This window comes from Bos taurus, chromosome Y (genome assembly GCF_002263795.3).
Source record: "Bos taurus isolate L1 Dominette 01449 registration number 42190680 breed Hereford chromosome Y, ARS-UCD2.0, whole genome shotgun sequence".
In the NCBI taxonomy this organism is placed as follows: Eukaryota; Metazoa; Chordata; class Mammalia; order Artiodactyla; family Bovidae; genus Bos; species Bos taurus.
This window is the reverse complement of record NC_082638.1, coordinates 22886647-22898718: the sequence shown is the minus strand read 5'-3', so window position 1 is coordinate 22898718 and position 12072 is coordinate 22886647. Positions and strand designations below refer to the sequence as shown.

Here is a 12072-nt window from a genome sequence, read left to right as displayed (position 1 = left end):
CTGGTTTCAGCTCCACTGGCCAGAAAAAGTGGTGTAGTTGGAGCCCTCCACTCTGAAGGGGTGATCTGATTATCATTATTTTGTTTTAGTTACTAAATATCTCTGAATCTCAGAGGACTAGGTCTAAGCAAAGAGGTGGGATGGGTAAAGAGAATTTGTTAAAAGCCTTAATGCTGTCAAATTGGCAGATAACCAGGATTTGGAGGAAATTTTATCTTTACCATGTGGCTTAAGGTAAAAACGTAAGGATTAAGATTTAAAAAAAAAAGGTACAGATGAATCAACACTGAAATACTCAACTCAGAAGTGACTTTTTTTGACAATTGGGAATGGATTTCCATCAGCCTTTGAACAAATAATTGTGTGTGAAAGTTTTTATTAATATAAAAACAAAATAAAACCTGTGGTAATATTAGTGGCATAAAAGCACACTTAGACAATGGATTCAAGGATGTTGGGTTTTCTCTTAGAAACTGGAGGCTTCCCTGGCAGCTCAGATGGTAAAAAATCTGCCTGGGTTAGGACGATCTCCTGGAAAAGAGAATGACTACCCACTGCAGTATTCCCACCTGTAGAATTCCATGGGCAGAGAACGCTGGGAGGCTACAGTCCATTGATTCCCAAAGAATCAGATCCAGCTGAGCAGTGGGAAGGTGGGCACGGGCTGGTGTGTCCCAAAGGCTCCAGATGGTCTGCTGGTGAATATGCCCCAGGACTCCGGGCCTGACGTTGTACAGTGAACCCATCTTGGCACTGCCCATGGCCCGAGATGGAGGTTTTGCATCTGCTGGATCCACTGAGGAAAACCCCAGTGGCTGGGTGGGGTTAGTAGTAGGGGTTCCTTGGAAGAAGATTCCCACCAGCGGTGCTCACTCCTGGACACTTAGTTCAGTCCAGGCCCTGAGGATGCACCTTGTATATGATGACAGATTGAACAGCCTCAGAAATAAGTGAGGAGGTGGATGCCCTGGAAATGAGAACCACAGGGAGTGGAAAGATGGTGCCCTGAACTCCTTTAGCTGATCCTGGCCTATCAGAGAGCATCTAGGCCCCACTCATGCTCAGGCCGTTTTATAGAACCACTAACAGGAGAGTCATGAATTTAAAGGGGAGAATCATGGTCACAGGTCACAGAGGACACCAAATGATTGACATTGAAGTTCCCTTTATTTCTTTGTAACAATCCAACAGAGGGGTAATGACCCCATCACCCTACCAAGCCCAAAATTCCCCCTCCAAAAATCAGATTCACATTTCTAACTGTGTAGGAACATATCTCTCCAAAAATCCCACCAAGCCCTCCCCCACTGCCCACTCTAAATCACTTTCTCCTGCTTACACTGAAAAATTGTCTGAAACTGTTGTGTTCATTCTCAGCCTGCCACTCATGAGCTGGGCTAGTCGGGCAAGTAGCAGGGGCACAGGATGGGCTCGGTGTCATAGAGGATCTGGTCACCGCAGTGTGGACAGGGGCTGGCGCTGACCCAGAACATGCTGGGCCGCCCAGACTTGCACAGAAGCTGCTTGAGCCGGGCATGCAGCTGAGCCAGAAGGCCCAGGTGCAGGGTGCCATGCACATCCTCATAGCTCTCCAGGGGTGCAGGGTACAGCACGTGGCTCAGCTTACTCAGCCCCATGGTGTGGTGCAGCAGGCTCTCCAGCACAGCCATAGAGATAGGGTTGCCACAGAAGCTGAAGGTGGTGAGCTGGGAGCAGCCGCTCAGGGAGGGTAAGAGGGCACTGAACTGAGAGTCCATGATGCCGCACTCATCCAGGTCCAGTTCCTGCAGGGTGGCTGAGGTCCTCTCAATCAGGACCTGCAGGGACTCCAAGTTGAGGCTGGTCAGGTTGACCCCGCTGAGGCCAAGGTCCTTCAGCAGGCTGACGCTTGGGCACTGCGACAGGTATGTCAGGTCTGACTCCGAAATCAGGCAATTGGTGATCGACAGGGTCTCCAGAGGGGTGTTCAGGCACCTGGGGAAAGACAGAGCAGTCAGTGTCAGGGGCAGAGGGATATGGGGAGGAGAGGCCCCTTTCACAGGAACACAGGGGATCTCACTGGCTTGGAGCTGGCCTCTCACCTCCTTGACAGGAAGGCAGGGGTTCTTCCAGGGGGAAGGTCATGCTCATATGGTTATGACCTCCCCCTGCACAAAATGATGAACTATTTTTAATGTGGGAAACAAACTGTAAACAAAGATTATTTGCCTATTTCAGCTTACTAGTATTTTGTTCACAGGAATTAAGATGTTTGTACAGGACACGGCTAGTTGAATTCAACAGCAGGCTGGATGCAGTAGACATGGGCTGGTGGGTCCCAGCAGTTACAGACGATCCCTGGGTGCATATCCCCCAGATATCCGGGGGTCACAAACCATCCATCATCACCTACAATTCATCCATCATCACCTACAATTCTTTGTCATTCTCTGTCATCGTCTCAGCTAAGACATCACTCTCTCGGAAAGAATTCCCAAGGGCATCACACCTGACCCCCACTATGCGGACTCCCAGCACAAGTCCCATTTGGCAGCATCTAACCTAGGCCACGCCTCTGACCCTAACCAGGGAGGTGACCTGACAAGAAGCCCGGGGACAGAGCGGCCATACCGTGAGGACTTCCAAGTGGCCTGTGCACACTGGCCATGTCCCCAGCAGGCACAAATAGACACCCCGATGGTAAAGAAATGAAAGAGGCCAGGTTTTGCTGCAGAGCTGGCGCCACACCTCACCTGAGCACCTGGTGCAGGCGGCCCTCGAGGAAGGAGATGGAGTCCAGGTAGAGCTCCTGCAGGTGGGGCAGGTTAAGGAACTGTGCACTGAGCTGGTTGACGCAGTTCTCCTGGTCCGGGGTGGTATGTGGCAATATGTGGATGCGAGACAGCAGCAGCCGGCGCAGGTTGCCCATCCGGCCCAGGTGCGGCAGGAACCTGCTCAGCGTGGCCAGCTTCCAGATGCAGTTGACCTCCAGGTCCTGAATGGAGTCCAGCTGCACCACCTTCAGGATCTTCCTGATGCTATGCATGGGCATGGTGAAGATCCTCAGCTTCTGGCAGCGGATGTGCAGCAGCTTGCCCCTCTTCTTGGCCTTCTTCAGCAGGTAGCTGAGGGTCTCATCCAGAGTGTCCTCCTTGATGCACAGGTCGACCAGCACCTCCACAGGGGCCTGCTCTGGCTTCAGCCCCGCCTGCGCCTCCACCCTGCACCTCTTCTGCATTGGTTGGGCTGGCTCAGGCTCCAGCAGTGAGCAAACACTGACCTTCATCCCGGACCACAGGGTCCAGAAGTCCTGGTGGGTTTTCCGGCGCAAGTCCAGCACCTGCAGCTTCCACCGCCTGTGAGGCCGCAGGGGAAAGGCTGAGCCATGCAGAGGCCAATGGGCACCAGGACCCCATGAGTTCTCTGCACTCCATGTACCACAGCTCCTCTGGCTTCTAGGTCCCCCTTGGTTCCCACTTTAAGGGATAATGGGGGGTGGCCCACATGCTTTTTCTGCCCTCTCCCCCTCAACCAGTCCTATACATCCAATTGCTTGTTTCCATATGAGTCCTCATCCACCTGCCCTGTCTGCACCTTGCTTACACCCCCAGGCCTCACCAGTCTGCCAGGTTGACCTTACCTGGGGCGGACCTCCTGAGCAAGCAGGACATCCAGACCATCGAGTGCTGCCTGGAAGGTGTCCAGATGAGGCTGGTGGTCTTGCATCAGGGCCCCCAGTGGGAGGCAGGGGAAGGGCCAGGCCTGCACCATCGCCTTCAGGGCCTCTGTGTGCCTTCCAGCAAAGGCCTCCATAAACAGTGGTGGAAAGAGCTCGATGGGCAGCTCCTCCAGAGCCATGATGGCCAAGGCCTCATTGCGCAGCAGGCACTGTGCGCCCAGCTCCAGGAGTCGGGGTGGGGCCTGGACGTTCATCCTGAAGAACCTCCTCTGGAATGAGTCCTGGGAGGACGTCAGAGAGCAAGGGCATGGGAGTGGGGGGTGGCGTTTCCTTCTCTGGTCACGGAACCGGGGAGACCCTGCTGTCCCTCCACCCTCAGGGAACCAAGGCAGGGTCAGAGACATCCTCTGGCCACAAAGTCACAGCTTTTGTCCCACCAGCACATGGACAAGCATCTCTCCAGGCAGCAACAAAGGGACAAGGTGACCTCTTGCTCCATCCCGTATCTCCTGGCTGCTGCATTTAATCCCAGCCCTACTGGCCGGTAGATACCTAGGAGTCTGACAGCTGACCCCACTCTCTTCAGAGAAAGCTTCTGATTATTACTCAAGGGCTGAAAACAGGAATCAGGAGTTTAGCCCAACACAGCCTGTCTCTAAACTCCAACCAATAACTCACACAATGAGTGCTGTTAGGTCACTACATAAAAAAGTCACTTTCACTGGGTGTCTCTTCTACAAATGTTATTACCATTTGGTTCAGTGGACCAAAGCACTCGCATTCAGAACAAAACCTCCACTCTTTCAAATATTCTACAGATTTTTTTTTTTTTTTGTATCCCATGGGATTAAAAAAGTCTTTAGCTTTTAATACAAAAAGAAACCCCCAAAATCCTTTAGGCTAGTCAAATCACAAAACTGTAAAATAATATGAACTATAATCACTGGTCTCAAACTAAAATGTAAAATGTCACCCAAAAATTCCTCCTAATTAGATGTCTTTCATTAAATCAATTCCAGGAACTTCCCTGAATTTCAGTGTGGAGGACTTTATTCTTTCACAGCAGGGGCATGAGTTCTATCCCCATCAGGGATCTATGACACCAGATGCTGTTCTGTGTGGCCCCATCCCCTAAATCTCACCCCACCCTAACCCATCCCTCACTGCCCCTACCCTGTCAAATTTTATCTAGTTAGGAAATGTTGTAATGATCTGTACAAGTGGAGAAAATCAGAGAAGCAACCAAACTGTCTGGGATAAAGGTAAAACTGCATGTAGAAGGAAAAGCAAAGTATACAATTGCCAACGTGAATGGAAAGGCAAAGAAAATTCTCCACAGGATCGTGGCCTGCATGGACTGTCCCATGAAGACCCCAGCAGGTACATCTGTCAGAGCCCAATGCTCCAGCGTGGAGCAGTGTGATCAGTCCTCAGACCCTCTTCTCCTTCCAGGACACAGTTTTCCGATTCTGGCTGAAATTTCCATTTCCAGATAAAGTGCTATCTTACTACTAGATTTCCATCCAGCTAAGGCTGAGTGGTTTTTGTTTTTGTTTTTGTTTTTTTTTACTTTCTCACTACATACAACTGATGGGATCCTGTCTGTTCACAATAGGTTACCAAAATATTTAAAAATATAAAAGAAGAAAACTAACCTGAAGGTACATTCATTGGGGGAGTTTGGGCCACATCAAAATCAACCAAATGTTCACATTCAGACAGCTTTGTGTGGATGGTGATGTCACCCCAGAAACCAAAGAAACAAAGTAAGATTCCTGAGTATCACACTGTCACTTCTACACTGTCAGACAGTGAAACATGTTCCCGTTCACAGAGGAACAGAGGTGTAATGGAGGGATGATGGGTCCTCCAGATTTTGAGAGTGAAGAATTCCCTGGAACTGGTCAGATCAAAATACACCTAGGAGCTGGCCAGGAGAACAGAGGGACCAGACATTTGTAACAAAACCATGAAAGTACCCAAGAAAGTGTGCTTTGTTTGGAGGAATTCAAAGACTTATCTTAGCCTAGGCTTGTGAAATTGTCAGAAGAGGGAGTGGCTAAAAAGGGACCAGTGGATCCCTTAAACCCAAGACAAACCCAAGATCCAGACTTCCTTCCTCCCTGGAGGCAAAATGGCATTTCCTTTGTGAAGCTAGGCTATTACATTTACGAATGTGTTTTAGGAGAGGATGGAACTGTTTTGGCTGGCCAAACCTTGGACAGGCATTGTTTTGCCTGAAAGCCACTTATGGCTTAGGGTCGTGGGCTCTCCTGAAGGGAAATAAACGTGGGCCAAGGACATAAATCTGTGTCAGCAAATGGCTGTAAACCGGAGGCTCAGGGGTCCTCTGCACATCCCAGCCTGGGCTCTGTCCAGCGACCTGTACCCTCAACATGACCTTCAAAGGCTCCTTCCCAATGTAGCTGGGTAACCTGACCTTCCCTCAGTGCCAGTGAACAAGAAATCCAAAGCGCCTTTGAAACCGCCCTCCCGCCCAACCCCAACCCCTCTCCCTCCCTTAAGGCTCTCACTTACAGAGATTCTGATGGGAGCTCAACTTTAAGCCCACAAATACAATTCAGTTTTTCCTTTGCTCTGCATTAAGAACAGGTAGCCACACGGACTTTCTCCCTGGGGAAGTGCAAATCCTGCATCAAAGGGTCTGGGTTGAAGCCCCTTCTGGGCCGGCTGACACACTGGTTCTGTTGAGGTCTCAGAACACAGACAGATGGAACCTCTCCACGCCTGGCATTGTGATGCCCCAACAATTCTATATGGAAGGCAAGAAGGAGGTCTTCCCTGAAAGCTACTCTACAGTTTGTTAACTTCCTAGAGATGGCATTCACCAAATTCCCACCATCCCCATCAGCAGCCAGAGATGTGGGTGTCCCTTAAATAGAGTTAAAACCCCTAAAATAGGGTTAAGCTGGAATGTGCCTTAAGGGCACTTTGACTTCCGGCAATCACCTTGGCCAAACAGCTGCAGAAGCTCAAGATTAGCAACGAAGAGAATCATCCAGTCCCTGATTAAGTAACAACCATGAGGATGCTGGCACTTTCCACCAGTACTTCAAATAACTTTCAGAGAGAAGTCGAAATTCACCCCTGGTTTCCTTTCCAGCCTGGTGAGTGTGAGAAAGCCAAGGCAGGGCTCTGCCATGCTCCACGAAGGAGGAACTGGAAGGCCTACTTGGGGGAAGATGGACGAATGTGCCCCAGTGAACATTAGGAAGAGCTAGCTGACTTCATAGGGACTCAGGGAAACAGGAAAAAGCAGAAGTCTAAGCTTGGGATGTTTCCATGGGAACTCAGCATCCAGGAGATCTAAGGATGCAGGAGGGACCACTGTCTTCAAATGATCTAAAATCAAGGAGTATCAGTAAAAAGTTTTTTCTAGTGAGGCAGGGGACAGGCCTCTATCCACCCCCAGCTCCACAGAGTCTGTTTGTGCAGGGGACTCACTGAACACCGAAGCACTAGGGGCTCATCTGCATGAAGACGTGTTCTTCCTGCCCAGTGTCAGGTTTGGCCAGGACAACTCCCAGGACCCAGGCGTAGTCAACCTGGGGGACATATCTACCTGTTTTTGTGTTGCACAGGCTGGTGCAGCCACTGAGCTCATTTCGTCATGGGAAGAGCTCATTCCCTCTCTAGTGGCAGAATTCCTTCTGTGACTGCAAAGCATCTGCTCCCCAGGGCTTTCCTGGGGCCCTTTGGAATGAATCTGCACCCAAAGAGTCACTAGAAATGTTGGAAAATGACCCTCCCTGGCTTCTGGAGGAAGACCACAGCCTGGATGATCCTCAGAGGCCCCAGACTGACAAGAAGCCTTGGGGACCCAGCCTCCAGCAGCCGAGATCCCACCTGGAGTTCCAGTATGTCTGTCCTCCCTCCACTCTGGAGTCAGACCCCTGCTTACACTGGAATAGTTTACCCTCTCTATGAGACCTCTTTGCCTCTTCCTGTGCTTGGCTAGACAGATTCAATGACATCTAGACCTAAACAAAAGAGGCCCCCTCCTTCTTCCTCCTGATTGAAGACTTGCCAGATGTCTAGGTCACCCTAACTCTAACCAGTTACTCCCTAGGGTGGTGATTCTAGAGGCAAAGCAACAGTAGGATGGAGTCGGTGGGGGAAGGGAGGTTGAGGGCCCTATCCAGGCAGGTAGGACTGCAGCACTTGGCAGGGGATAGCCCAGAACAAGGGGGAGGCAGAAAATGACAGCAGAACTAGGGGCCTAGACTCCTGGCTCTCAGAGCTGCATCTCATTTTCTGGAGAGGTGTCAGGATCGCTGAGGGCACTGCAGCCTGCACTTGGGGCCTAGGAGTGCCCCGAGGTGGTAGGGACAGAATAAGAGAACAGAATGTTCAAACAGTTAGCTTGAAACTTCATTAGGGAACTGTAGATAGAGAAGAAACTTTATGGGGTTTGGGGAGACCACAATAAGACTAATGACACTCAAGAAAATAATGGGAAAATTCTGAAACATGCAGGCTTGCTTGACACATAAAGCAAAACAAATGCTTAGCATCAAAGCCAGCTTGGATTTCTTTTTTTTTTTTTTTAATTTTATTTAATTTTTAAACTTTACATAATTGTATCAGTTTTGCCAAATATCAAAATGAATCCACCACAGGTATACATGTGTTCCCCATCCTGAACCCTCCTCCCTCCTCCCTCCCCATACCATCCCTCTGGGTCGTCCCAGTGCACTAGCCCCAAGCGTCCAATATCGTGCATTGAACCTGGACTGGCATCTCGTTTCACCAAGCTAACTTGCTTAGCAACAAAACCATGCAGCAGAAGCATGAGACATGGCCCAAAATAGTCAAACTGTGGTGGCATGAGACTTACATCCTGGCTAGTGAGCTCCATGAGTTAATAACCCCAGAAACATGGTCTTTGGCCACTAAGACAACTTCTTTCCAGAATGTGCCCCCAAACAATAAAACAATAGCAGAAAACAAGACCTACAACCTGCCCAGTGATCAACAACTTACTGCTGCTGCTGGTAAGTCGCTCAGTCGTGTCCGGCTCTGTGCGACCCCATAGACGGCAGCCCACCAGGCTCCAACGTCCCTGGGATTCTCCAGGCAAGAACATTGGAGGGGATTGCCATTTCCTTCTCCAATGCAGGAAAGTGAAAGGGAAGTCACTCAGTCATATCCGACTCTTCACGACCCCATGGACTGCAGCCCACCAGGCTCCTCCATCCATGGGATTTTCCAGGCAAGAGTGCTGGAATGGGGTGTCATTGCCTTCTCCAAATCAACAACTTAATGCCTCCCCAAAACAGGCTCTGTGCATACAAAACACTATCACTTTTGGAAAGATGACTTTTCAAAATGAAAGACCTGCATTGAATTGAGACCTGAAAATATTTTTCCCAAGTAATACTACAGGGAAGTCTAGTGTGCTGCAGTCCATGGGATGGCAAAGAGTTGGATACTACTGAGCAACTGAAATGAACTGAACTGAACTACGATATCCTAGCCTGACCATATAGAATGGACAAATAAACTTCCCTGCCCTACCTGGGGGAGGCACTGGTAATGGAAACATGCTGTCTACTCAAGAAAAAGAAGATATTTTCCCCCCTCCCCTCTTCCTCTGATTGTGAAAGTGTAACTGAGTACTTAGGGCAACACAAGGCTTGTGAACCTTCCAAGTGTCCTACTGTAATAAATGACTTCTTTTCTAGCACTTCACTTTTCATATAATTTCTTTCTAGTATTAAGTATTAGTCGCTCAGACATGTCTGACTTTTTGTGACCCCATAGACTGTAGCCCATCAGGCTCCTCTGTCCTTGGGATTCTCTAGGCAAAAATACTGGAGTGGGTTGCTATTTCCAACTCCAGTGGACCTTCCCAACTGTACATAAAGGAGACTTCATTAACGTGCAGTAGAGGATACCCCCAGTTAACCTGTTACAGAAAATTGCCTCTTAAGTCTTTAAATTCTATATCAGTTCTATACCTCTGCTTGGCCGATTGCTTATTTATGTAGGTTTTAAGGTGAATGACCTGGGGCTATTTGTTCTATCATGACACAGAAAGGACTGTGGTGCCAGAGCTCTTGGGAGCCCTGGAAACAGTACCTAATAGTTTCACAGGGTCTGACTGTTTCTTTTTGCTTAAGGAAGATGCCAGTGTCTGTCCCTCCTTCCTATTTCCAAGGGCACATGAAGGGAGCACTGAGACTGGACACACAGATGAGAGAGGCTCAGAGGAAGTGGGTGCGGGCAGCTTGGGAGGGAATATTTCTAATATTTACAAAGTGGCTAGCTGGCATCCTTCTCGGTGACTGGAAGGGACACCTTGTGAGACAATCATGTTCATCTTCTAGTAAGCAGTATGTATGAGACAGGTGACATACAACACAGGCATAACTAACACTGTTTTGTTAGGTGACATACAACACAAGTATAACTAATGTTTTATATTGGATATAAAGGTTAATACTGGAGAAGGTGATGGCACCCCACTCCAGTACTCTTGCCTGAAAAATCCCATGGACGGAGAAGCCTGGTAGGCTGCAGTCCATGAGGTTGCCCAGAGTCGGACACGACTGACCGACTTCACTTTCACTTTTCACTTTCATGCATTGGAGGAGGAAATGGCAACCCACTCCAATGTTCTTGCCTGGAGAATCCCAGGGAAGGGCGAGCCTGGTGGGCTTCCGCACAGAGTCGCACAGAGTCGAACACGACTGAAAAACTTCCCTCCCGCCCCTCAAAGGTTAATAGAGTAAACCCTAAGAGTTCTCATCAAAATGAAAATACTTTTTTCTATTTAAAATTGTATTCAATTTATCCATTGATAAATGTTCACTAGACTTACTGTGCTTATCATTGCAGGATGGATGTAAGTGGATTCATGATGCTGAACACCTTAAACTTACACAGGGCTATATGTCAATTCTATTAATGTCTCAGTAAGACTGGAAAGAAAAATTAAAAAGCCATGATATTCCACTCAGGTTGTCTGAATAAACGAAAAGCAAGCAAGCCTCAAATATAATGACAGGCAAACCTGATCTGTTCGGTGGAGCAGGGCCACCAGGGTGACAACTCATGTTGAGAGTGCAAAGCCAACTTAATAATGTAAGGCACAATTATTATATTTTCCCACAGCCATTCCGTATTTTTTATTTTATTATTTTTTTAAATTTTATTTTATTTTTAAACTTTACAATATTGTATTAGTTTTGCCAAATATCGAAATGAATCCGCCACAGGTATACCCGCGTTCCCCATCCTGAACCCACCTCCCTCCTCCCTCCCCTACCCTCCCTCTGGGTCGTCCCAGTGCACCAGCCCCAAGCATCCAGTACCGTGCATCGAACCTGGACTGGCGACTCGTTTCATACGTGATATTACACATGTTTCAATGCTATTCTCCCAAATCTCCCCACCCTCTCCCTCTCCCACAGAGTCCATAAGACTGATCTATACATCGGTGTCTCTTTTGTTGTCTCGTACACAGGGTTATTGTCACCATCTTTCTAAATTCCATATATATGCGTTAGTATACGGTATTGGTGTTTTTCTTTCTGGCTTACTTCACTCTGTATAATAGGTTCCAGTTTTATCCATCTCATTGGAACTGATTCAAATGTATTCTTTTTAATGGCTGAGTAATACTCCATTGTGTATATGTACCACAGCTTTCTTATCCATTCATCTGCTGATGGGCATCTAGGTTGCTTCCATGTCCTGGCTATTATAAACAGTGGTGCGATGAACATTGGGGTACACGTGTCTCTTTCCATTCTGGTTTCCTCAGTGTGTATGCCCAGCAGTGGGATTGCTGGATCATAAGGCAGTTCTATTTCCAGTTGTTTAAGGAATCTCCACACTGTTCTCCATAGTGGCTGTACTAGTTTGCATTCCCACCAACAGTGTAAGAGAGTTCCCTTTTCTCCACACCCTCTCCAGCATTTATTGCTTGTAGACTTTTGGATCGCAGCCATTCTGACTGGCGTGAAATGGTACCTCATAGTGGTTTGGATTTGCATTTATCTGATAATGAGTGATGTTGAGCATTTTTTCATGTGTTTGTTAGCCATCTGTATGTCTTCTTTGGAGAAATGTCTATTTAGTTCTTTGGCCCATTTTTTGATTGGGTCATTTATTTTTCTGGAATTGAGCTGTAGGAGTTGCTTGTATATGTTTGAGATCAGTTGTTTGTCCGTTGCTTCATTTGCTATTATTTTCTCCCATTCTGAAGGCTGCCTTTTCACCTTGCTAATAGTTTCCTTTGTTGTGCAGAAGCTTTTAAGTTTAATTAGGTCCCATTTGTTTATTTTTGCTTTTATTTCCAATATTCTGGGAGGTGGGTCATAGAGGATCCTGCTGTGATGTATGTCGGAGAGGGTTTTGCCTATGTTCTCCTCTAGGAGTTTTATAGT

The 12072-nt window shown here is 48.0% G+C and overlaps 1 protein-coding gene across 1 annotated transcript; it reads right to left on the bottom strand.

The window, feature by feature from the left end:
• Positions 1-1148: 1148 nt before the first annotated feature.
• LOC132344514 (melanoma antigen preferentially expressed in tumors-like) lies at positions 1149-6366 on the bottom strand. Its single transcript, XM_059884148.1, has 4 exons — positions 6197-6366; positions 3620-3939; positions 2733-3335; positions 1149-1974 (listed from the first exon to the last, which is right to left on the bottom strand). The coding sequence occupies exons 2-4, from the start codon at positions 3910-3912 to the stop codon at positions 1398-1400; spliced, it is 1473 nt and encodes a 490-aa protein (XP_059740131.1). The 5' UTR covers positions 3913-3939; positions 6197-6366; the 3' UTR covers positions 1149-1397.
• Positions 6367-12072: the final 5706 nt, after the last annotated feature.

Bases quoted from the DNA above. Each gene is read 5' to 3' on its own strand.
- LOC132344514 (XM_059884148.1), bottom strand. From the start codon at position 3,912: ATGAACGTCCAGGCCCCACCCCGACTCCTGGAGCTGGGCGCACAGTGC. The intron at 3,336-3,619 runs GTAAGGTCAACC...GCGGCCTCACAG, and splicing joins GCTCAGGAGGTCCGCCCCAG to GCGGTGGAAGCTGCAGGTGC. The intron at 1,975-2,732 runs GTGAGGTGTGGC...GTCTTTCCCCAG, and splicing joins CGCCTGCACCAGGTGCTCAG to GTGCCTGAACACCCCTCTGG.